Source organism: Schistocerca piceifrons, chromosome 3 (genome assembly GCF_021461385.2).
Source record: "Schistocerca piceifrons isolate TAMUIC-IGC-003096 chromosome 3, iqSchPice1.1, whole genome shotgun sequence".
Taxonomy (NCBI): domain Eukaryota; kingdom Metazoa; phylum Arthropoda; class Insecta; order Orthoptera; family Acrididae; genus Schistocerca; species Schistocerca piceifrons.
The window spans coordinates 261732996-261759583 of NC_060140.1; the positions used below are offsets into that span (position 1 = coordinate 261732996).

At 45.5% G+C, this 26588-nt stretch overlaps 1 protein-coding gene across 1 annotated transcript in view; it reads right to left on the bottom strand.

Moving 5' to 3' along the window:
• Window positions 1–26588, bottom strand: part of LOC124788570 (protein alan shepard) — a 433965-nt gene that overhangs the window by 142636 nt on the left and 264741 nt on the right. Inside the window, exon 2 of the mRNA XM_047255841.1 lies at window positions 24398–24739. Coding sequence (XP_047111797.1) covers window positions 24398–24739 — 342 coding nt within the window. The remainder of the gene's footprint in view (window positions 1–24397; window positions 24740–26588) is intronic.

Here is a 26588-nt window from a genome sequence, read left to right on the forward strand (position 1 = left end):
CGTCCAATGAAATAATATTTCATGCCTTAAGAACAACTCCACTGATGTCACTCCAGAAGTCTCTACTGTACAGCTAGCATCAGAGAAATCAGACTTTCTATCGTAGCATATTTTTGCGTATTCGGGAAAAAAAATGAAACTGGGGAGGGGCAGAAGAGCAAAATCGAGATACCGTTCCACCCCCTCCATCGGCAGATCTACCGATAGTAATTACTTTGCCCACCCATAAATATGCATTTAGTTTTGCTTTTAGTTTTGGTCGACAATGAATAAAATAAAGTTATGTTGTTTTGTTTTGTTTTAGAGCGCAAAAACAACTGCGGTCATAAGCGCGCCTAAGTCAAAACTATAGAACACCAAGACGTCAATCCCAATCGGCGTAAGAGAAGACAGCTAAAAACAGGGACGTGGAGAAAAGGCTATAAAATACACCACAGAGAAACGAATGTCCAGAACTAAAAATTAAATGGCCTTAACCATATGCTACGACGGATAAAATGTAAAACGCGGTCGGCAGCCCGTGCGTCGTTCGCTAAAATGGCGAATACCCAAGCGGGAATAAATGCCCACTCCGTCAGGAAATGGCGGACAGTTAAAACTTGGGCGCAATGTGCACAAAGTGGTGGGGAGCGCCAATTAACAAATGGCGATGGCTAAAAAGGCAGTGCCCAATAAGCAACCTAGTTAAAATGACCTCCTCCGGCGGGAGGGCTGAGAGGTCGTCAAAGCCGCTGGAGAGGCATATCCCATGAAGAGAAGACTAATGGCGATGCCAAAGTGGCACCACCTCCTGACAGATGGCAACACAGAGATCATCGGAAGGAAATAGGAACTAGTGGGCTGAGGTACGAGGACTGCAGCCTTGGCAGCAGCGTCAGCAGTCTCGTTTCTTGGCAGACCCACATGGCCAGGAACCCACACAAACATCACAGGGGCTCCACCAAGAGCGAACAAATGACAGTTTTCCTGGACCCGTTGCACAAAGGGATGGGCGGTGTACTGTGCACACAATCTTTGAAGGGCGCTGAGAGAGTCTGAGCAGAGGAAGCAATTGAAAAGCCTGTGTCGCCGGATGCACTCCGTGGCCTGACAGGGCGAAGAGCTCGGCTGTAAATACTGAGCAGCGTGCTGGAAGCAGATACCGAAAAACGTCGGCGACAGTGACGAAGGCACACCCAACACCACGGTCAGTCCGAAAGCCGTCAGTGTACGCAAAGGTACTATCACGAAATTCCATGTGAAGGTCGTGAAACTGAAGATAGAGTGAGGAGTAGTGTCCTTAGGAAGCGAATGAAGGCCAAGGTGAACACGGGCTGCCGCACGAAGCCAAGGTGGTCAAGGGTTCACACCCACTGGGAAAGTTGCAGGTCGTGCGAAGTTAAGCCGCCAGAGTAAGCGGCGAAAGTGGACTCTAGGAGGTAAGAGAAGAGGACGCGCCCCATACTGGCGATCAAAGGAGTCGTCAAAGAATGAGGCAGAAGTTGGGTGGCCAAGCATGGCAGACAAACAGTATGCATACCTGCTGGGGAGAAAGTCAAGGCGGTAGGACAGTGGTAGTTCAGCAATTTCGGTATACAGACACTCAATCTGGCTAGTGCAAAAGGCGCCAATGGTCAAATGGATGCCACGATGCTGAATAGTGCTGATACGGCGTAAGAGGGACGGACGTACAGATGCATAAATGAAGCACCTATAGTTTAGTTTCTAACGGACAAGAGACCAGTACAAATGGAGGAGAATGGTTCGACCTGCACCCCAGCAAGTACCATAGAGGATACAAAGGACACTGAGGGACCGCGTACAGCAGGCTGCCAGGTAAGACACACGGGAAGACCAAGAGTGCTTCCTATCGACCATGGGCCTCAGGAATTTTGTACTTTCAACTAACGGAAGGACAACAGGCCCAAGATGTAAAGATGTTGGGAAAAACCAATTGCGCCGCCAAAAAGCCATACAAACGGTTCTGGCAGTGGAATTACGAAACCATTGTTGATGCCCCATGAGTAGAGACCATCGAGGCATCGCTGAAGATGCCGCTCAATGTGAGAGGTCCGTGGAGAACTGCAACAGACGGCAAAATCGTCAACGAAAAGGGAGCTGGAGATACCCGGCGGAAGACAGGCCATTACAGGGTTGTGGTATAGCAAAGAGGACAACGCTCAGGACGGAACCCAGAGGCACACCGTTTTCCTCGATAAAGGTGTCCGACAAGGCAGAACCCACACGCACCTTGAAAACTCGGTCTTTTAAAATTAAGTTAAGGAAAAAGGGCAGGCGGCTACGGAAGCCCCACATGTAAAGAGTACGGAGGATACCAGTTCTCCAGCAGGTGTCTCAGGTCTCCTCCAAATCGAAAAACAAGGCCAAAGTCTGGGATTTCGGCACTAAACCATTCATAACATGGGTGGACAAGGTGACGAGATGGTCAACTGCAGAACGACGCGCTCGAATCCACAATATGCAGTGGCTAGTAAATTGCGAGACTCCAGCCACCATACAAGGGGGGCATGAATCACACGTTCCATCACCTTCCGAACACAGCTGGTGATAGAGATGGGGCGGTAGCTAAAAGGCAGGTGTTTGTCTTTACCGGGCTTTGGTATGGGTATGACAGTGGCTTCACGCCATCGTCCTGGAAACGTGCCCTCAGCCAGGATGCGGCTGTACGTATTAAGCAGAAAGTGCTTGCCCGCAAGAGAAAGGTGCTGCGACATCAGCATATGGATAGCGTTTGACCCTGGGGCGGAGGATCAGTACGAACTGAGAACATGATCTAGCTCCCTCATAGTAAAAGCGACATTTTAGCACTCACGATTCTAAGAAGAGAAGGGTGTCGCCCGAGCCTCTTCCACTCGTTTCCGATGGAGGAAGGCTGGTGATAGTGGGAAGAGCTCCAAATTTCCGCAACATGGCGACACGAGGTATTGGAGATAGCAATAGAATCCATGATGACATCGTCTGCTGCTATCAGGGTGGAAACTGAGGAATGGATCTTGGTCCCAGAGAGCCGTCGGAGGTTGGCCCACACGACAGAGGAGGGGGTGGAACTGTTAAAATAACTAGTGAATGAAATCCAGCTAGCTTTCTTGCTATCCTGAAGAACACGATGACACTGTGCACGCATAAGTTTAAATGAATGCAGTTGGCCGTCGTAGGGTGCCGGTTAAAAACCCGGAGAACACGTCTCTGTGCGCGAATTGCGTCGCGGCGTGCCTCAGTCCACCATGGGACTGGGACACGGTGTGGTAAAGGGATGTGCGAGGAATGGAACGTTTTCCAGCGGTAAGGATTACGTCTGTGAGATATTCCACCTGGCCATCACAACTGGGGAAGTTTTCGAAGGTCATCTGGGAGGAGTAAAGCCACCAGTTAGCCTTAGGAAGCTGCCATTTGAATGTGCACGTAGGTCGGGTAGGAGTCAGCAAATGGATAGCACATGGGAAATAGTCGCTCGAGTATGTGCAGAAAGAACGGACCACTCGACGAGCAAGACCTCAATATTGCCGACTGATTGATTTAAGGGGGGTTATGGGACTAAGCACAGAAGGCGCCAGTACCCGCGATTCCAAAGTTACTCGCGGAGGAGAAAGTGTCCGCTAAAAGTGGGTGTATCCAGTCAGACGAGTCAAATACAAAACGAGGAAGATAAAACTCACACAGTAGAAGGCATAAAAGGCTAGAGTAAATCTAAAAACTGGAAAAACAGAGGTATAAAAGAACAGTCATTGCACGGGGGCGTGGTCCAATATTGCCGACTTTGATACAGATGAGTTAGTTTCGAAATGGCCATGCCACAAGAACTCAACTTTATAGGTGGCTCCAAAAACTTCTTATATCCCAGAGATTGATGGTTATCCACCCACTTCTAGAGTGTATGAGAATTCTGTAATGAATAAACACTGTACTCCAGATAAGAAGAGGGATGGCAACTGCCTGCCTGCCTGCCTGCCTGCCTGCCCGCCCGCCCTCCATGAAGATACCGTCATAAGAAAATACTAAACGTCTGATACCTGAACTACGTTCTACTGTACACAGAGGTTCTTCTCCCCCCTTTCGTCCCATTTTTCTTTCGAAGTCCCCCAACTACTTACCAAAAAATTGTTCCTGAGACCTAAGACTTATGAGTGTGTGTGACGAAATTCGGATACTACTACTGTCTAAAGATCTGGTCGAGAAGCCACGGCTGGTTTTACTATACAGGCAGCAGCCTAGCCTCACGAAACTGGAGGGGGGGGGGGGGGGGGGGGCGTAAGGCGCCTAGTTTCGGGTGGAAATCCAGAAAATTCGACAGAATAGTTTTTCTATCCGTCTGCGTTGTTACCTGTCATCCTAACCAGTGTGCATATTAAAACTCTTGCCGCCACGCAAGCACCATCTCCAGCGGCTCCGTCAGACAACGCTGCGCATCGTTCGATAAAGCCCAAATTACAAACAGTACTCTTGCTCGACCCTACGACAGCGCATAAACTTCCGTCCTGTCAAGCAATAACGGCGTCAGAAAAATATATCGTGCTGTTTTTTCGAGGTAAGGGTACCCGACCGATGTTAGCGTGTCGATTTACTAACTTCGAACTGATTACTAACATTGTCTGTGACAGTGACCACTCTCAGTTTAATAATTGTAATAGGTCTACCAGTGGAAGATGCTAAGCTAGAGGATGCTTTTTCAGTCATAAAATGTCTATCACGATCATGTTTTGCTTGTTGAAGGCCATTTTATTTGAATGTTGTGTGTATGAGATGCTTCAACTAGCCTACCAAGTTTGTACCAGGCAAAGGAGATGAGGCGCAAGGTATTTACTTAGAACTGTGTTGCCATGCGGGAACTCCACTGTTGTATGGAACACACCGGCTGATTTTTAAGGATCCATTCTCCTCGATCAGCTTACAAAGTAAGCCATTTTTACAATGTAAGCCATTTTTATGATTTTTTGAGAACTAATGAAGAAATCACCGAAAACCTTGTTGCACATTGTCAACAGAATTATTCTGCGTTCGGGGTCGCATTGTCAACTATAAAATTCCGACGTTTCGGCGACTATCGCAAGACGCCTTCCTCAGGATGTATTGCCAATTGCAGTTAGCAATATACCCTGATAAAGGCGTCTTGCAATAGCGGCCGAAACGTCGGAATTTTATAGTTGACAATGCGGCCCCAAACCCAGAAAAATTTTATTGACTGTGACAACGGCCGCGGAAGCCTACGTTTACATTATTGCCCATTATTTATTGATTCTTGGGTAACATTTTCTGATTTTAAAAAGGAATTCACACATCATTAAATGCAGTCCAAGAATCCATAAATAACAAGCAAAAAGATTTACGTTGATTGTTTCATTAGAAAAAAAACGTAAATATCGCTATTTTACTAGCTGACTGAGGAGAATCCTACAGTATAAGTAGCCCGTATCTCGTGGTCGTGCGGTAGCGTTCTCGCTTCCCACGCCCGGGTTCCCGGGTTCGATTCCCGGCGGGGTAAGGGATTTTCTCTGCCTCGTGATGGCTGGGTGTTGTGTGCTGTCCTTAGGTTAGTTAGGTTTAAGTAGTTCCAAGTTCTAGGGGACTGATGACCATAGATGTTAAGTCCCATAGTGCTCAGAGCCATTTGAACCATTTGAACAGTATAAGTGTTATTTAGAGGAAATTTCCGCGACGCAATGAAAGACCTTGTAAATTGATTTGATTTGTACCGCATCCACGACTACATTACGAGGGAAGTGACTATTCTCTGCTATGACTGCAACAGATATACATGGTGAGCAGCACACAACGAAAGGAAACACCAGTGGGTTTTCTTAAAGCTGTAACTGGAAAAAAAGCTGCAGAAAAGAGCAAAGTACACGAGAAGCGTCTTTTTATCGAGCCTCTGTCTTAATCATTCAACTGCGTGAAAATGGCACACCTGTTATCACACAAGTCATGCGACATCTGCTGATTAGCTTTACCAGTAATCATTATTTCTCTCGGGTTTCTAGAATAAAAGGTCTTGAAATGATCATCCGGAGTCTCACGGCACTTTCCGGTAGGAGCAGGATTGGTATGCTATAACCGAAGGTCTTCCTGAAGTGCTGTGACAGATGGTTGGTGACAGCAGTTCAAAATGAAACACTGGAAATTTTAGGTCACTTAATCCAGCGTGACATTATGCAGCAAATAAGAAATTATCCTTTTTATAGAATTGTGGTAGATTCAACGAGAGATGTGGCTGGCCAGGAACAGCCGAAAATTCGTGTACGTTGGATTGATCAGGAGAGACTCGAAATATAAGAATTTTTCTGTGTTTATACAGTTCTATTATGTAAACTGCTGGAGGAACGGGAAGGAAGGAACTAATGATATCAACTGGACCAGGACTTATTATGTGATTTCTTTAACAACGAGAGATTCTTGATTTTGATTGATACAAAAAAGATTAACGTACACTGATGAGCCAAAACATTATGAACACCCGCTTAATAGCTCGTTTGTCCCTCTTTGAACGAAATGCATCACTGATTCTGTGTACCAAGGATCCGACAGTTTGTTGGTAGGTTTGTGGAGGTATGTGGAGTTAGATGTCTACGCACACGTCATATGATTCGTGTAATACCGGGCGACTAATCTGCGTGCAGGGATCAGATGGGTTCCATAGAACTTACATCAGGCGAATTTGGTTACTGAGAAATCATCGTGAGCTCACTATAATGCTCCTCAAACCATTTTAACACTGTTCTGGCTCCGACACACGGACAATAAGGTATCTGACTGTTTCCTGGAAACTGTGTTTAGTGATTAGTTATTTCATTTTATACTCCTAACGTGATTTTTCCCCTTGAATTTCAGTATTCTTTTATGAAAACGGAAATGAATTTCAAATAATCTGAACGCTCGCTAAAACACTCCATTCGAGTCATGTGATGCCTCTGACGTCACTGGCTAGCTCGCAGGGTCTACTGCCATAATATAATTCACAATGATGCCTTGTTTTGGAATTTACGGTTCAGGAAATGGGTTACAAATGGTGTAAACTACCATATTGTACAAATACATCTACAAAAACCACCAAAAACTTGATTTTGAGTGTTCTAGGGACTGAGAAGACGCGTAAAATGTGGTTGCACTGTACCGGCAAATTGTCACCACGTCGACGCACAAGTCCCCTAACTTAAAAATGTGTCGCACTGTGAAGTTAACAGTAACTTGTCTTTGAGGTATGCTCTCCCACTATTATAACGAAGGATAACGTCATTCAACGATATGAAACTCCTATTGAAAATTGTCGTTTTCCCTAACTACACCTCATTTACTCGGTAGCTCAGTTGTTAGAGGGGTAAACCGTCGAATTTTATAAGACGATGTCCACAGATCGCTGGTTCGAATCAAATCCGAAAGAGTATTTTAACTTATTTGTTAAACGACTCGACAGTCCTCTCATATGGAAACCAAATCACAATTACAAAACTTCACCCTATCCATCAGGAACAACATTACTGTGTTTTACGTGCTTTTTACATGTGCTTACATTTGCAATCGCTGTTCACACACGCCAAAAAGATACTTTCTAGTTCATGTGATCACAGTCTAACATAACAGTCGCGACACTTCGCCTCGATTTTGTTGCCTACAGCGCCGGCAGCGCCCCAAGCGGCTGGTAGGTAGAACTGAGAGTTCGGCGCGATCGTGAAAGCAAATAGTGATTGTTTATTTTGATTTATACAATGATTTTTACCACGGAGCGTTTGTAGCGCAATAAATTGCAGCAACAACAGGAAGAAGACACCACAGCTGTCTCTTTTTAGGTTTCCTAAGGATCCTGAGAGGTATATACCATCATGTTACTAAATTGTATCGTCAGGATTCACTTGCAAACTATATGTGTATAAATGATAAATGTTTCGTTTTAAGAGCAGAAAATGGCTAGTTAATAGCAGACGAGAAGACCTTATGAAGAAAGACCCAGTTTACATGTATAATAATATTAGGTTTTATCCGCTACATTTCGAAGAAAACCAGTTCATGAACGCAGACAATAACAAACTCGTGTGGAATGCAGTACCCACACTATTTGACATACCAAATAAGCCACTTCTACTGACGATGAAGAGGAAACTGCCACAAAGATTCGACAGTCAATCTAAAGCTGTAGAACAATCGTATGACACAGAAGCAGCCAGTTCAACTCTCCATGTATCAGTGCCAGATTCGTGCGAATCGTCACCACAGATGTGCTTTGACGATAAAGTGGTTAGATTAAGTGCAGCTGTTCGTGTCTTACAAAAGCGTGTGAAGTGTCAGATTGTGCAGATCGAGCGAAACTATTACGGGACAAGGAAAGTGCCTACAGACATATTGTTTGAAAATTATTCAAATATTTGGTTTTTCGTGAAATGTAATGTAATCAGCTCATTATAATGTTTTCAGCATATTTCTGCCACTATTTGGCAGTTGCTTGACCCACTTAGAATAATATAAAGATTAAGGTCGTACTTGTGGCAACAGGCGACAATGACACACACAATAGGCCTACAGAACGATAAACGAGCTGTCGATCGCTTTTGCATGTAGAGGTACATGTCTGTGCTTCTTACATGTAAATCTGTGTGGTTATAGTCTTTTGATATCAACGTGGTAAGCTGCAATTCTGTCCAATGTCACAAGTGTTTCTTCACGAATGTGTTGTAGCTTGCCACTCTATTCATGGTTTTTGTCCATACTTGCGCTTATTTTAGAATCATTAATAGAAACATATATGCCTTCTGATGCTAAACAAACTCTTGGAGGCAAGAAAATAACTCGAATAATTCGGAAATTACGTAGGAAATGGATGCAAAGAAACATTATGCTTACGACGCGTCTGACGTACACCTTACCTGCCGCTTGGAGCGCTAGTGTCGCTCCATCTGTCAAACGCAACAACTTTTACAGCAGTAAGTGTCGCGACTGTTCTGTTAGACTGTGATGTGATCATACACTTTTTACTTTATTAAAAACTAAGTTTTTATCTTCGTGCTGTCTACCTATGATCCTTTTTTAAACTTTTGCAGTTTCATCATCTTATATAAAAATGAAGTAAGTCTGCTTCAGAAGCTAACGTTAATTTACACTTATGAACATCACAGACCTTACGTTTGTGTCACCTGCATGTTGCACACGCTTAATAACTCTGTATTACTTCATCCTCCTCCACCTCGTTCTACTATGGGCGTATGGTGATATATTCACTACTAGCAATGCTTTCCAAAAAAGTGAATTGTTTGTTCGCAAAGCAAATGCATTTATTCTCTATTGTCCGTTTCTCAGACTAGCACTAACGTGAAGCTATATATAATACATCCCGCAATCGAAACAACTACTACAATCAGTTCTTGCTAACGCAATTTTTGTATGTCGTTTAAAACTGCTAAAATATATTACTTTTACAGGATTCAAACATGTGATCTCTTTCACTGCAGTCAAACAACACTTTTCATTGCGCCACGGAATGCCTGATAAGTGCTGTGCTACTCAGAATACTTTGTACACAGGAAATCGGCACTAAGTTTTACCAAGACTAATTTTGTTGTGCTTTGGGGTGTGACTGATAGTCGACAATCTGGTTATTATACATGGACCCATTTGCAAAAGTTCTACAATTCCTTAGTTTTTAACAAGTTGAATGATGTTGCAGGAAGCAGGGAAAAGAATGTCCGTCGCCGCACATATCGCCGCTCTAAATGGGTGAGGCATACAGGCATAAAGTTGAGCAAGACTTCCACTATCAGCGTTCACAAAATTCCTTTCTGTTGTTGCTCAGATGTTTTAAGTGCGTTTTCCACCAATAAATAGCTGAACTGTTTGCAGTAAACGGGTATTAATTGGACAGATATATTGTACTAGAACTGACATGTGATTACATTTTCACGCTATTTGGGTGCATAGATCCTGAGAAATCAGTACCCAGAAAGAAACAGACTTCGGTCTAGATATCCAACAATGATAACAGCCAAGGAATTGCAAAGTATAAACTTTAATGCAACAAAGGCCTGGAGTGAACAATAGCGAGAGGCATGTCCTGAGCATTGTCAAGACCTCCCTTGCATTAGAGATGGGCAAACTGAAACACTTAACTGTTTCGAAACAAATGAAACAGCACAATGTAATGTTTCGATACGCTGTTTCGAAACAGTGAAACAGTTTGTGTTTTGTAATCTAATAAACCTGCACATTTTATCATCTTGAATGTCTACTGTATAAGTATGTCCATATAAACACAAATGAGGTGCGAGAGCGCTAATCATTTCGCAGAAAGTATGAAACTATCACTTGGCTGAGGACAGCCATAGCTGAAGACAGAAGAACCACCACGAACGGAACTGGAGGTAGGAGCAAACTGCAGAAACAACGGATATGCTACTGGGATTCCCACATTCCGTTAGTATGGGTAATATACCCATCCTGCTAATTTCCATGCACAAAAGGGAATCATTGTGGATAATAGGCACAGTGACTATAGACTCACAAATAACGCCAAATAACTAGAATAAATAACAAAATATAACAGAAAAACATTTTGTCTTTCAAGGTGTCTCGAACCGTTACTATAAAGTCACCATGTTTCCCAACCCCCCCCAGTTCACCACTACCAGTGATATGTCAAACAGATTGCTTGCAATTATACCTAGATCAAATTTATGTATATGTCTAGTAACTGTCACTCTACGCCTTTTTTTATTCAAAATGTTGTAGGCTTACTTGCGTTTCTTAATACGATTACTGTACATGAAAAGAGAAGCGTATGTTATAAAACAAAGTGTAATTTAATCGAATGATTTTCACATATTTATTATTTTGAATGTGAATAGTATTCGTTGTTTTATTGTTTGGTTAGTGTTTATAAAGCAGATGTTACGCCATTTCGTAATAGGACAGTCAGCTAGAAACGAAGCGTTGTTTTCGGATATCTTAAGCTTCATTCTATTGCTTGTCAAAAATATTTCGCCACTCTTGAAAGTGTTTCACTAAGTGTTATGTTGTGTTTCAGTATCTGTGCCGAGCCCGAATCTCGTACGACACAGAGCGGAATGAAACATCACTGTTCCGATACAATTAGTCCGTTCCAAACGCAGGTGGACTGAAACAGCCATATTTTGAAACAACGATACAGTTTCTGTGTCTGGATCGAGATCGAATTTGGTGCGGTTATCCGAGACAGGGGCGGAATGAAACACCACTGTTTCGAAACTGTGAACCACAGCCGTTCCGAAACACTGAAACAGTTTCACGTATCGATACCCTGTATCGAAACATAGAAACAGTGGCCAAGTCTACCTTGCATCATTGAGAGACAGCCCGGATACGAACTACCGCGTAAAATACGGTCATCCCTTAACAGAATAGGCACAAATCACGGAAGAAGTGCAGATAGTCTTTACAATTGGGGAGAAACACCAACTCCCAACTATGACTGCAGAGCCAACAGACAGACCATCCGCCACAGAAGAGCATACAGTAGCAAGTTCAGTGATTTTCTGATGGCAACAGACGCCGAAAATGACTGTACATAATCTTGATGTTTGTATTTAATTATATAGCCCATCATCTGTATGTTTTATACTTCTGATATATCATATTTTATTGTGTTTTTATGTATATCTTTGTATAAACACTTTTAAGAAGCATAAAATGATGTGTACTGGCATACGCTAAATAAATATGCTGCTTTCAAATAACAGACAAATCTGAATGACGTCGTACGGACCCTTCCTCGTGTATTATCAGCGTAGCTAATGTTTATAACAAGTCATGGTAAAGATAAATAATAATATTTTGTCTTCAGAGCTACAAAGTTGGTACGAAAACTTGTGCTCTTTGTGAAGGAGTGTTTAAGTGAGGAGTTGAGAAAGGAATGTTTGTGCGCTTACACAGCTGATCTTGCGGCACTATAGCGGGATACACAATTCGCGGCTACAAACGAAAGCGACGTTAACACGCATGCACACAACCCCCCTCTCCCTCTCCCTGTGCTCCCCCCCCCCCCCCCCCCCCGCATGCACGCACACGCGCGCTATACTGTCTTAAATGCTAGTCAGTGTTAAAATACTAAAAGACACATTGCGTTCTTAAACTTTACTGTGTTAAAGAAAGCATACGCCGCGAATAAATTTTGTTTTGGAAGTCTTACTATGTGTGATTTGTCAAAATAGCAATCTTGAACGTTAATTCGTCTAAGTGATCAGCCATATTTAAGTATGATGAGGCAATTTTTTACGTTAGTTTCCAAGTCTCATTCTCTGCTTTTTGTGAAGGTGTACCTGAAATGACACCGTGCAGTGTAAAAAAATGTTGATTGAACTACAAAAGCTGCAGGAAAATTCATGACGGCTATAGATCCTGGCTCAAAGAATGTATGATGAGCGAAAACATTATGACTACCAGCATAATAGCGTGTTAATCTACATTTTAAAAGCAATACAGCGGCGACTCTGCGAGGCATGTACACGACAGGTCCTTTGTAGGTTTCCAAAAGTACGCAGCACGACATGTCAGCGCAGATGTCATGCTTAAGGGCGCAGCGTTGTCAGCCAACAGCGACCCAGGTGTGTTCGATCGTGTTCAGATCAGGAGAATTTGAAGGCCAGACATCAACGTGAGTCGACAACCACGCTCCTAAAACCGAAGTTGCCGTTTCTGACCCTGTGACATGGACAGTTATCCTGCTGGATAATGCCATGGTCTGCAATAACGTTCACGTAGTACAGTTTCACAGTTCGCATGGAAGCCACATGGTTTAAAAAGAAACGTGATTTATTCGACCAGACGACACGTTTGCACTGATCCACGGCTCAGTGTCGATGATGCTGTGCCCACTGCAATTGTTAACTATGTCGTTGGATCAACATGGGAACACGTTCGGTTCGTCTGCTGCGGAGCGCCATGCTCAGCGATGTGCTATGAACGTGTGTTGCGACACGTGTCTGTCTGTGCACCAGGACTGTAGTCTAACGACAAATCTTCCACAGATCGTCGCCCGCCCTGCTTTACAGAATGGGCAAGCTTCCGACTTCCTATGATGAGACATGGACGTCCCGACACCTCGCCTCCTACTCGTGGTTTCACCGTCCTTCAACCATTTTCCATAGATGCTAACGGCAGTAGCACGCAAACAGCCCACCAGGTTCGCCGTTTCCGATGTTCTCGTTCCCAGGCGCCCGGCTATAGAAACCTGCCCTTTGACAGAATCGCTCATATCAGTGGATGCCCTATCTGCTGTCCCCATTGTCGCTAGAATGATTCCCCAATCGTCTCTGCTCCGCTTACGCACTTCCCTTACCGCGTTACGTGCGCGCAACACCACAGGCGGCATTGATGCTTACTGGGATAGGTTAGGGACAGGTAAGCTCAAATGTTCAAATGTGTGTGAAATCTTATGGGACTTAACTGCTAAGGTCATCAGTCCCTAAGCTTACACACTACGTAACCTAAATTATCCTAAGGACAAACACACACACCCATGCCCGAGTGAGGACTCTAACCTCCGCCGGGACCAGCCGAGGGACACGTTACTCGCCGAAGTGGTGTCCAATTGAAAGACTTGGTACCAGGCCGTTCTGCCATACGATATTATAATCTCGCGCGACCGCCGGTCACAATCTTCTGTCATATCAGTGCATTATTTTATTAGTGCTAATAATGAACAGAATGTAATTATATTTCCCGTTCCATAATTCTAAAAGTAGTGGATCACATTATGAAGTAACTTATCGGTAGCATTATAAAATGTGCCCTCCTAGTAAGGAGTTCACGACCACAGTACACGGTGCACTAGGGCGATGAAAGCAAGATCTCACGAAAAACCTACAGTCTTTGAGTGGAAGAAAGTTAAACGAGTGATACAGATCACAACTGAAAAAATTAGATGAAGGAGGCACAAAACTGATTTGATTTTCAAAAATTAGTGAAGGACACAGACGCACAGTCTCATGACAAGGAATTTTATTTCGTCAGCGCTCTTCCCCGTCCCCTTAGCAGGTAAATACTGGTTTCGAAAATTTTGTCCATCGTCAGAATTTGGAACAGATTCATACTGGAAAAGCGCCAGTGTCTGAAACAGAACAGAATATATTTCACTCTCTTTCGGTCATCCTTGTGGATGTTGCATTGATTTCCCTGAACAACACAAAGGCGATCACTGTCACACTACATAGAAACGGCACCACTGTGACACTAAGACTGAAATAATAACGGTGAATATCGCAGTATATAGGCTTTGCAGACTAATTAGATGCAGATGCAACCCCCCCCCCCCCCCCCCCAACCACCACCAGCTCACCCATGCACGTAGAATGTGTCGACAACACAACAACTGTCAAAACACCGGCCTTTTTATTAATCACTTCAAGTTTGGCGTTAGCAACTACCCCAAAAAGGGGAAATAATATCTGGGGTAGTTTACAGGCTACTTTCGGGTTTTTCAGGAGGAACCACTAGTATACCAAGACGTAGATCAGAGTACTTGGAAAGTTCACGCACGAACCGCTGGCAAGTAAACGAAAATGGTAATGTAGCGACTTCAGTAGTATTCATACTGGCCCTGGCACACTTGCTTAGTAATCTTGACATACATTCATTAATAGTAGTAGTAGTAGTAGTAGTAGTTGTTGTTGTACTACCCTCGTTCTGAAGCGCTCTACCTGTAGCTAGACAGTCTTTCCTGAATCCCCTGTCCTCAGATCCCGACTCCCATAGATAGCTGAATTGTTGCTCAGATAAAAGATACTGTGCTCACCACAGTGAAAGCAAAAGATCAGTCTTGCTTTGTGAAGCGATCCTAGACCGATATTATGCCTTAAAACTCAAGTGGCAATACCGCGACTCATCCTCAGATGCACTCAAAAAGTGTATGATTTATTCAAGAGATAAGAGTTCCACCAAGTGAGAAACTCAATAATGTGCTGGTCCACCACTGGCCCTTTTGCAAGCAGTTATTCTGTTTGGCATTGATTGACAGTGTTTTTGGATATCCTCCTGAGGGATATTGTCCCAAATTCTGTCCAATTGGAGCGTTAGATCGTCAAAATCCCGAGATGGTTGGACGGCCAGGCCCATAATGCTAGAAACGTTCTCATTGGGAAGAGATCCGGCGACCTAGCTGGCCAATGTAGGGTTTGGCAAGTATGAAGACAAGCAGTGGAAACTTTCGCTTTGTGGAAGTGGGCATTATCTTGCAGAAATTTAAGCCTAGGTTGGCTTGCCATTAAGTACAACAAAACGGGGCGCAGAATATCGTCACGTACCGCTGCGCTGTATGGGTGCCGCAGATGACAACCTGAGTCCTGCTATGAAAAGAAACGGCATCCCAGATCCTCACTTATGTTTCTCGGACAGAATGGCGGGCGACAGTCAAGTTGGTACCGCGCAAAAGTTCGGGGCACCTCCAGACACGTCTTTGTTGGTCATCAGGGCTCAAGTCCAAGTGAGACTCATCACTGAAGACAATTCTACTCCAGCCAACGAGACTCCAGCCAACGAGACTCCAGCCAACGAGACTCCAGCCAACGAGACTCCAGCCAACGAGACTCCAGTCAGAAGACGTGTCTGCGGACGCCTTTGACAGCAGTGGCATGCCAACCTGACTGTCGCCAGCCATGAGGCCTGACAACCAAGAGTGTTAATCCGAGGTGCCATTTCTTTTCGTAGGAGGACCCATTTTTCATCCGCTGCTCCTTAAAACAAAGTGGTATGCACGCCATCCTAGGCTTACATTTCAGCAAGATAATGCCCGCCTGCACACGGGTAGAGCTTCTACTGCTTGTGATCGTGGCTGTCAAAACTTACCTCTGCCAGCAAGGTCGGCGGCGCTCTACCCAACTGAGAACGTTTGGGGCATTATGGGCAAGGCTCTCCAAGAAGCTCGGGATTCTGACGATCCAACGCATCAAATGGACAGAATTTGGTACAATCCCTCCCTCAGGACGTCGTTCACCAACTCTAGCAATCAGTGCCAAGCCGAATAACTGCTTGCATAAGCGCCAGAGACAGAAGAATAAGTTACTGACTTTCTCGATTTGTAAAGCTTTTTCTCTTAAATAATCATCCAATTTTTCTGAAAATTATTTGTTTGTATGTACATGTACGAGTGATCGTATCAACCGATTTCTGTCCCATTCCGATGATTCCTTCGTGGTGCGTCGTTTTTCTTTTTGTCTTAGAGTGTACATCATGGCCGCTTCCTTGCCTCGTAAGCTCACCAGACAGAATATTGGTCACTTTTAAATGAGCGCACTGGTCGCTTCGGCGTGCTGTAGATGGTGGAGGGCTGGTACCAGGCGGCCACGTGATCCTGCATCGCTGGCGCAACTCATGGCGGTGGTGTGTGTAAGCCTGTCGGTTGTATGGAATAAGCGCAATAACTTTTAGACGTGACAGAATGGAGCTATCGTGTTTGTACGTGCCGATGAGCACACAGTGAATGAACTTGCTCAAGTGGGTGGTGTATTAACGAGGACCGTCCGATGGGCCTATGAAGAGCGGTGCATCAATCGCAGCCAAGGATGACAGTGTAAGGACAGCGGTAATAAAAAGATCGTACACGACATGGACGGGAGACGAGTGTCACTCCTTGTCAGTCACAATCGATTTGAAATGCGGCACAAATTGCCGCTGTCAGTGAAAGCAGGTCGATCAGTTTCCGTGCTAACACTGCGAATGGAATTGTGTGCAATGGAAAATAGGAGTCGGGTACCTCGCAAAACGACATTTGTCACAGCGGCAGATTGTCAGTGGATAAAAAATAAAAAAAAGTGACAGTGGCCGACAGCGGTATGTAGTGTGGTCCGAGGAGTTGCGATTTTCTCTCTCTTCAAATTACGTGAAGCGTCGAGCGCACCGATGGCTCAATGAGGCGTTTAATACGCAAGATGTGTAGTATGATACTTGCACATACACTACTGGCCATTAAAATTGCTACACCATGAAGATGACGTGCTACAGACGCGAAATTTAACCGACAGGAAGAAGATCCTGTGATATGCAAATGATTAGCTTTCCAGAGCATTCACACGAGGTTGACGCCGGTGGCGACACCTACAACGTGCTGATACGAGGAAAGTTTCCAACCGATTTCTCATACACAAAGAGCAGTTGACCGGTGTTCCCTGGTGAAACGTCGTTGTGATGCCTCGTGTAAGGAGGAGAAATGCGTACCATCACGTTTCCGACTTTGATAAAGGTCGGATTGTAGCCTATCGCGATTAGGTTTTATCGTATCGCGACGTTGCTGCTCGCGTTGGTCGAAATCCAATGACTGTTAGCAGAATATGGAATCGGTGGGTTCAGGAGGGTAATACGGAACACCGCGCTGGATCCCAACGGCCTCGTATCACTAGCAGTCGAGATGACAGGCATCTTATGCGCATGGCTGTAACGAATCGTGTAGCCACGTCTCGATCCCTGAGTCAACAAATGGGGATGTTTGCACGACAACAACCATCTGCACGAACAGTTCGACGACGTTTGCAGCAAGATGGACTATCAGCTCGGAGACCATGGATGCGGTTACCCTTGACGCTGTATCACAGACAGGAGCGCCTGAGATGGTGTACTCAACGACGAACCTGGGTGCACGAACGGCAAAACGTCTTTTTTTTTCGGATGAATCCAGGTTCTGTCTACAGCATCATGATGGTCGCATCCGTGTTTAGCGACATCGCGGTGAACGCACATTGGAAGCGTGTATTCCTCATCGCCATACTGGCGTATCACCCGGCGTGATGGTATGGGGTGCCGTTGGTTACACGTCTCGGTCACATCTTGTTCGCATTGACGACACTTTGAGCAGGTGGCGTTACATTTCAGATGTGTTACGACCCGTGGCTCTACCCTCCATTCGATCCCTGTGAAACCCTACATTTCAACAGGATAATGCACGACCGCATGTTGCAGGTCCTGTACGGGCCTTTCTGGATACAGAGAATGTACGACTGCTGCCCTGGCCAGCACATTCTCCAGATCTCTCACCAACTGAAAACGTCTGGTCAATGGTGGCCCAGCAACTGGCTCGTCACAATACGCCAGGCACTACTTTTGATGAACTGTGGTATCGTGTTGAAGCTGCATGGGCAACTGTACCTGTACACGCCATCCATGCTCTGTTTGACTCAATGCCGAGGTGTATCAAGGCCGTTATTACGGCCAGAGGTGATTGTTCTGGGTACTGATTTCTCAGGATCTATGCACCCAAATTGCGAGAAAATGTAATCACATGTCAGTTCTAGTATAATATGTATGTCCAATGAATACCAATTTATCATCTGTATTTCTTCTTGGTAGCAATTTTAATGGCCAGTAGTGTAATTATACACCTACGTTCTGTTCAATTATGGAACTTGTATTATTCTCATGCATCACGACGTTTTTGGAGAAGGAAAATATCCTTCATAAAAATCGACATGGATTCTGCAAACGGAGATCATGCGAAACTCAGCTCGCTTTGTTCCTCCACGAAATCCACAGTGATGTACACATTAGCGCCCGGGTTGATGCCGTGTTCCTAGACTTCAGGAATGCATCTGACATAGTCCCACACTGCCGTTTTGAGAAAATAATACGAGCTTACGGAGTATCGAAATAGATTTCCTTGGAGCCAGACCTTAACACTTCGCTCTTAACGGATCGAAATCGACAGACGTGAAGGTAATTTCCTGTGAACGGAACATACTGTGCTTTACAAAATACACTGCTCAAAATAATTGGGGGAACTTTGTGCATCTGCCATACTCCACTGAGATATAACAAAGGACTGGGTATGTTACTAAATTATACCTTTATCTTTCACGAATTATTACACAACAAAATATCATTACATCCAAGTCCACTTACATAACAAGAACTGAAATGTCCGACAGGTGTCGAAAACAAAGTGGTAACAATCATTCATCCCGTCATCCTGGGCGCTTTTCATTGGCCTTTCAGGGCTTCAGTAACGTGTGTGTCCTTTGTTAGCGTTTAGCACTGCGCGGCACCTGCGTGGCATGCACCATTTAAATCTATGCAGGTCACCCTGTGGCATCCATCCCCATCCTTCAATTAGAATCCTTGGAAGTTCTCGGAGAGTCCGTTGTGGAACAGGACACCCGCTAACACGTCTGTCAAGTATATCACACTCGTACTCGATGGGATTTAGATAGGGACTCACCGATGGCCATTCCCAGGGTATGCCATTTTGCCTTCCTGCACAGATTTACGACGAAACGGTGCAACGTCATTAGGAATACGGCAAGCGAGGAGTGTGAAGCTACAACATTACAGGTGCATTGTTACTGCAAGCAGATTCCCACATCCTTGCCATGAAATAAATAGAATGCAGGTGCTTATTAACTATTCTATTTGTTGGCCGTTTTTTAGCACTTTTAGCAAAAGTAGAGATCAGCGTGTTATTGCTGAATGCACAAATGCTTTATATAAAACTGCGGATGTCGTTTTGATTTGTTGAGACGACTTCCTTCCCTAAGATTACGAACGGGACATACAAAATGAGCTTCTGGGGTCACCTTTAAAAAGGATAATAAAAGAGCGACGTTTCGTCATCACAGAAGATTCCAAATCGGCATGGATATGCATCCAAGGTTGTCGCAAGCACCAGCAAGGGCAACGTACAGATAAATGCCAGATATTCATCCTTTTCAGAAACTCGTTTTTAAGTATTACTTGTTTTGGAATTATTCGTGCACTGTTTTATAGCGTTCGCAAACGTTTCATTTCTACAACGACAACAACAATAATGCTATTCTCAAACAGATTTGCTTTTATTAATAGATAAGAGCAGCACGCGATTGTAGATGTGAGACGACGAAAGTATACTCTATACTTTGGAAGCTTTATCTTCGAAGAAAATTTTATTAGACTAGTCGACAAGCAGAGACATTACTGTTCAAAAGGAACAGAAGATTAAAAGTTGTAACACAGCTACTGAGGAAAGAAATCTATCCTTTGAAAGGAGGTAACAAGGTCCTGAATGCCAAGTGTTTGAGATACGTTGTGGAAGTAAACAGATGTGCTGCTTCTACAGCTATATGAGTACTCCACACTGCACATTTAAGTGCCTGGCAGAGGGTTCATGGAATCACCTTAAAGCTGTTTCTCTATCGTTCCACTCTCGAACAGCGAGGGCAAAGACGAACACTTAAATCTTTTCGTGCGATCTCCGATTTCTCTTATTTTATTACAGCGACCATTTTTCTCTATGTACGAGGGGGCCAACAGAATATTTTCGCAATCGGAGGAGGAAGTTGTGAATTGAAATATCATGTCGACATCCAGCAGCAAAGAAAAACGCCTTTGTTTTAATGATTGCCACCCCAATTCAATTCACATATCGTGTCCGTGACGCTCTCTCCCCCGCTTCGCGATAATACAACATGTGCTGCCCTTCTTTGAAGAAGACGGACAAGCGTTTTGTAGGCAGTCTCCGTAGTAGACTTGTTGCATCTTCTAATAAATCAGTTATTGTTTCGCTGTCCCCACATCATCATCTATGTGATCGATACAATTTAACCTATTCATAATTGAATTCCCTAAGTATTTTGTTGAATTTACAGCCTTTCAATTTGTGTGATTAATCGTGTAACAGAAATTTCACGAAATCCTTTTGTTACTCATGTGATTTTCATTATTTATAGCAACTGAAATTATGTGTTATAGTTTTCATGTGCGACATATTGCTAAGTATAATGGAGTGACCAAAATAATAAAACAGTAGCTTCAAAGTTTCCCGAAATCGGCAAAAAGTGTTTTCTCTTTATGTAACGCCATGAATCTTCGTTAGAATTAGGCACCTGAATACACAATCTGAAATAGCAAACATAAAATTTGCAGTAAAGAAAAACCTTTAGTGTGTTCCGTCGTCGTCATCACCATGAGCCACAGTGATTATGAACGCAGTAAGATGTTTCAGCTCTTAATATTAAGTCTTTGAAGGTAGCTATTGGTAGCATACGAGTGTTTATTTATTATAACTTTAGTTTTAAGCGATGCTCAATAATGTGCGTCAACGCTTCAAACCATACAACTCAAAGTTGCGTTAAACTCTCGCGGTAGAACCAGTATTCCCACTGACGTCACACGCCTTAGCCAATATCATTGCCTACCTGTTTATTTGTAGTTCCCTTGGGCCATTCCATTACTTCAATGTCCAGATTTATCAAGACCTCCGTAGTGACGTCTGCCACATGGACCCTGGCATTATTGTGTATGAGAAGAAATTCAGCGCCGCCATCGTAAGCAGCAGTCACACATGTTCCAACAGCATCTGTTCGACGTACTGCCTGGCGAGAAGGCGAGTATGGAAAACGACAAGATCCGTACAGCTATCAGCATTTATGTCTTCCCACACCACCACAGAATCTTGGCAGCCTCTATTTCCTGGACATTTGGCAGTTACCATGGCGTCTCCACTCGTGAACACGGCCATCACCTTGCGTCAGGACTGATCAGTGAATCACACGTTTCGCCAGTGACGAAGTTGCCAGTTAACATGGGAACGGCAGAAATGAAGGCGAGCTGCGAGATGTCGTGTCAGGCAGGGTACTCGAATAGGACGTCTGGGTAGTAAAGCCCCTTCTAGTATCTGTTTCTTACAGTCTGATCGGACTCAGCTACTCCAGTGGCTCTTCTGACTGTGATATGGTCCTGCCGTGCTCTGGCGATAGCCGTGTGACGCCGCAGGCAGATATGCCCAAATATCGATCTTCGGGAGGGTTGTCATGCGTCGGTGATCTTGTCCAACTCGCATTCTGTATCGACCGGTCTCTCTGTAACGTTTCCACATCTATGGACAAATGGCGGAAAGACAATAGCATCTGCAGCAACACGACGGGGTCCATCCTTCTTGGATCAGACGGAGGGTCTCTAATGACAACTGCAATTCGAGTACCTAACCTCACTAGAGTACACTGGGACATCAATACTCACTTCATTCAGAGAGGTCGCCTGATATTGCAGCCGTAACACAACCAACAGATGGCAATTGACTTTAGTTGTTGCATACATTGAATCGAAGTTATAGCTATGCGATGAGACCACAGGTATTGCCTGTGTTAAAATAGATTTAACGTACCGTAAAATGACACACGTGTTCCCGTATAATTCTTTTGAGGAGTGTATATACAAATTATCTACAAGAAATAAGAGTATTCGCAGATGGTGCGGTTGTCAACAAGAAGATAACAACGGCAGAAGACACTAGCGATTTATAAGAGAACCGACAGAGGACTGATGAATTGTTCAGGGATTGGCAGTTGACCACGAACGTAACATACTGCGCGCACACAAGAAAAGAAATCGATTACTGTACAACTAAACCATTGGTGACAACCTGCTGGAAGCACTATATGCGACAAAACATGTACAATTATGTCTCCGCAGCGACCTTAAGCAGAATGACCACATAAAACAAATAGCAGGAAAGCACATGCTAGACAGAGATTCATAGGAAAAATATTAAGGAAATGTAAAAAATCCACGAAAGAAGTGGCTTACAAATTACTTGTTCGACCAATTCTTCAGTATTGCTCATGATATTGGGACCCTTTCCAGGAGAGACTAGGACGAGAGAGAGAGAGAGAGAGAGAGAGAGAGAGAGAGAGAGAGAGAGAGAACACGCAGTGCGTTTCGTCACTGGGTAATTTAGTCGGCGCTAGAGCGTTACAGAGGTGCTCAACAAGCTCCAGCGGCAGACGCTACAAGAGAAACGTCGTGCACCACATATTTCTTGTGAGGTGACCACAATGAGAATATTCGAGAAATTAGCACTAATGCACAAGTCTATCGACTACCATTCTTCCACGTGCCATTCGCGAATGGAACAGAGAAGAGTTACTTCGGCGCAATTGTTGCACTGAACTTTAACCACGGCGTTTACACTCAGGTGACAAACAACGTGAGGTACTTCCTAGTATCGTCTCGGGCCGTCCTTAACTGATTGTGCGCGAACGACCACGTCGATTGTGTCCCATAACTGTTCGATGGGATTCATTTTGGGACCAATCGCAAATGATTGTGGCCCCGTGACGTGGAGAAATGTTATCCAAAAAAGTAAAATCGTTGGTTGGGTGCAAATGGTCAGATGGTCTCTAAGCAGCCCAACATAACCATTGCCAGTCAATGATAGGCTCAGTTGAACAAGAGGACCTAGCACGCTCCATGTAAACACATCCCACACCACTATGGCGTCACTACCAGTTTGCACAGTGCCTTTTTGACAACTTCAGTACTTGGTTCAAAATGGCTCTGAGCAATATGGGACTTAACATCTGAGGTCATCAGTCCCCTACAACTTAGAACTACTTAGACCTAACTAACCTACAGACACCACACACATCCATGCCCGAGGCAGGATTCGAACCTGCGACCGTAGCGGTCACGCAGTTCCAGGCTGAAGTGCCTACAACCGCTCGGCCACTACGTCCGGCTCAGCACTTGGATTCGTGAGGTTTACGCCACATTCTAACCCTACCATCAGCTCTTATCAACTGAATTCGGGACTAATATGACCAGGCCACATTTTCCAGTCGCCTAGGGTCAAACCAATATGGTCAAGAGTCCAGGAGAGGCGCTGCAGAAGATGCCGCGCTGATATCAAAGGCACTCGCGTCATTCGTTTGCTGCCATATCCCAATAATGCCAAATTTCGCCGCATGTCAGAGCAGATACGTTCGTCGCACGTCCCACATTGCTTTCTGCGGTTATTTCACGCAGTGTTGCTTGTCTGTTAGCACCGACAACTACGCCAAAGCCGCTACTCTCGGTCGTTAAGTGAAGGCCGTCGGCCACTGCGCTGTCCGTGGTGAGAGGTAATGCCTGAAATTTGGTAGTCTCGGCGCACTTTTCACACTGTGCACCTGTAAATGTTGAATTCTCTGACGATTTCCGATTGGAATGTCTCAAGCGTCTACCTCCAAGTACCAATCCGTACTGAAAGTCTGTTAATTAACGTCCCGCGGCCATAATCACGCCGGGAACCTTTTCACACGAATCACTGGAGTCCAAATGACAGTCATTTTACAGCTTGTGTACTCGATATTACCGCCATCTGTGTATGTGCTTATAGCTATCCCACGACTTTTGTCACCTCGGAGCATTTCTTCATCCCGTGTGACCAAGTGGCGCCTCTGCTTTTACAAATTCATGATGAAAGTACCGTAGACACACTCGTCTTGTAACATGACAGCAGCTGTGCTCGTAACACTGCAAGCACGAGCCCCCTTTGCCGAACATTCAATCGCAAAGGGAATGACTGGGATTATCGTCGCCATTTCAAGCTTCACGGTGTCTAATCGTCGACGAGTGGCATACCTGAAGGAATTTCTGCCGAAATGGAGGCGGTGTTTAACTGCCTCCTGAGACCCCCAGGATCCCCAGCTAGACATACAGTTGTGAGGCTCACCGCTGGCTGAGGGTAGGAGTTGTAGGCGGCGGCGTTGGGCTGCTGCGGCTGGGGCTGTTGCTGGGGCTGCGGCTGCTGCGGCTGCGGACCCGCCGCCGGCCCGCTGCCGCCTCCGCCGCCGCCCCCGGGTTGGCCGGCCGCTTGCGGCGCAGGGTACCGCAGCGCGGGGTACTGGCTGCCGCCGGGCCAGCTGCCGCCCCCGCCGCCCGCGCCGCGGTAGCCGCCCCCCAGCGCCGGCTGCGGCTGCTGTTGCTGCGGCTGCTGGAGGCTGGCCACCGTCCCGCGGCCCCCAGCCTTGCCGTTACTGGCCCCGCCGTAGTTCGGTCGAGGCCCGTTGGTCCCCTGCAATCGCAAAAAGTCACATCCTTAACACACAGTACAAAAAATTCGAAAATGATGCAAAACGAGTCTCGAGGCTTAGCGTGCTTACTTCCAGAATCGTATATGGAAATATCGGGCCTTAAACACCACTCGTAAATAAAAAAAAAAAAAAAAAAAAACCTGTACTTGGCGTATTAAGTGACACAGTGCGGGCCAGATGACATATTTGGGAAGCCCGGACAAGACCATTTAGCGTATCTATAACGGTGTCTGCTGTATTGGTTCTGAATGAGAGTCGTGTGCTTTTGGCATACAGCGTTCTAGTCGTGGCAAAGTGCGCTGGGCAGGGAACACATTTTGATGTTATTACGAGAGGCTGGATCATTTGTCAGCTACAGTCAACGCTAGACCAGCTCAGAGCATCTTTTGCGGCTGTGGAGAACGTTCGAGGAGGGAAGGAATGTTCAACGGAGTCGCCAGGATCGACCACGTTATACAGTGATTTTTTCAAATGTCACGTGACAGGCACCTAATATCGCTTGCACCTCCTCTGGCCCTGTAGACTGCAGTGAAACACCGTGGAAGAGAGTCTGAAAGCCCCTGGTACTTCGCTGGAAGCATCCGACACCAAATCGTCCGCAGTGACATACCAGGTATGCTCGAAGGTGTGGCCATCGAGGGTGGCCATCTCAGTCCCTGGGCTCCATGTTCCTGGAATAGTCCTAGGGGACGTGGGAGCGATTTGACGGCGTGAACCACCGCAGAACCGTCAGGTTGTTAGAAGGCCAAAACTGGATGGAGAAGGTCCCCGAGCAGCTCAACATACAGCGGACCAGCCCAGGTCCCTTCCAGAACAACTAGGGAGCCCAGGTCATAACACGCATACCAGCGCCTTGGACCACGCCTTCTTGTCAGGGGGAATCCATCGATTCATGTAGTCTGCGCCACACACGGTGCCTCCCGTCGACGTGGTGCAGTTGAAATCGTGATTCTTCCGTCAACATCAAGTTATGCCATTGCTCCAGTGTCCATCTCTGGCGACAAATGCAAGCCGTTGTGCCCACAGACCTTGAGTTAACAGTGACACCTGTATGCACCTCCGCTTCCCATACCCAATGGAACCTATGTTCCTACGGACTGTCCACTGGGAGGTTGTGCCTAGCACGGCCGGTGCTGAAATGAGCCGTGATTTGTTGCAATGTTGCCCTTTCGTCATTACTCACGATGCGTCTCAGATGTCGCTGGTCAGGGTCATCGAGGATTGCTGGACGGCCTGTAGTTGGTCTGTGGACAGTGAAACCCTCATTCAGCCATTCAAGATACACCCTGGACAAGGTTGAACGTGTGAAGCCGAATTCCTGCACCACTGCCGAAATCAAAATTCCCAACCGTCGGGCACCGACCACCATACCCTCTTCGAACGAAGTCAGTTCACGACGACATTTCACGTTACAAGAATCACTTGCACCACCCCTTCTAAGAAGATCTCATAACCAACTGCAACTGGCACAGGGACGTTTGGTGTGCATACAACACATCTGCGCCACCTGTGTGCCACTATCCTATGAAATTTACTACGTCAGTGTACAACTCAGTGCTAGGATCGTTACATTGCGTCAACTGCCCTACGACGCCCAACTAAAACTGTCAACAACGGTAGTAGCTCAGTACCGGGTGGCAGCCTATGGATCACAGATTTCTGAGTCCACGTATCATCGGTGTGATCTAGTGGACATGCGTAGTGCCGGCGCCTGCTATCGACACCAAAAACATGCTCCTTCCTATCGAAGAATCGCTGGCCACACCAATGAGACGGAAGTAGCGAGATACGTCCACAGAAGCTCTCCGCGCCAACGGCGGCGGCCTGTCT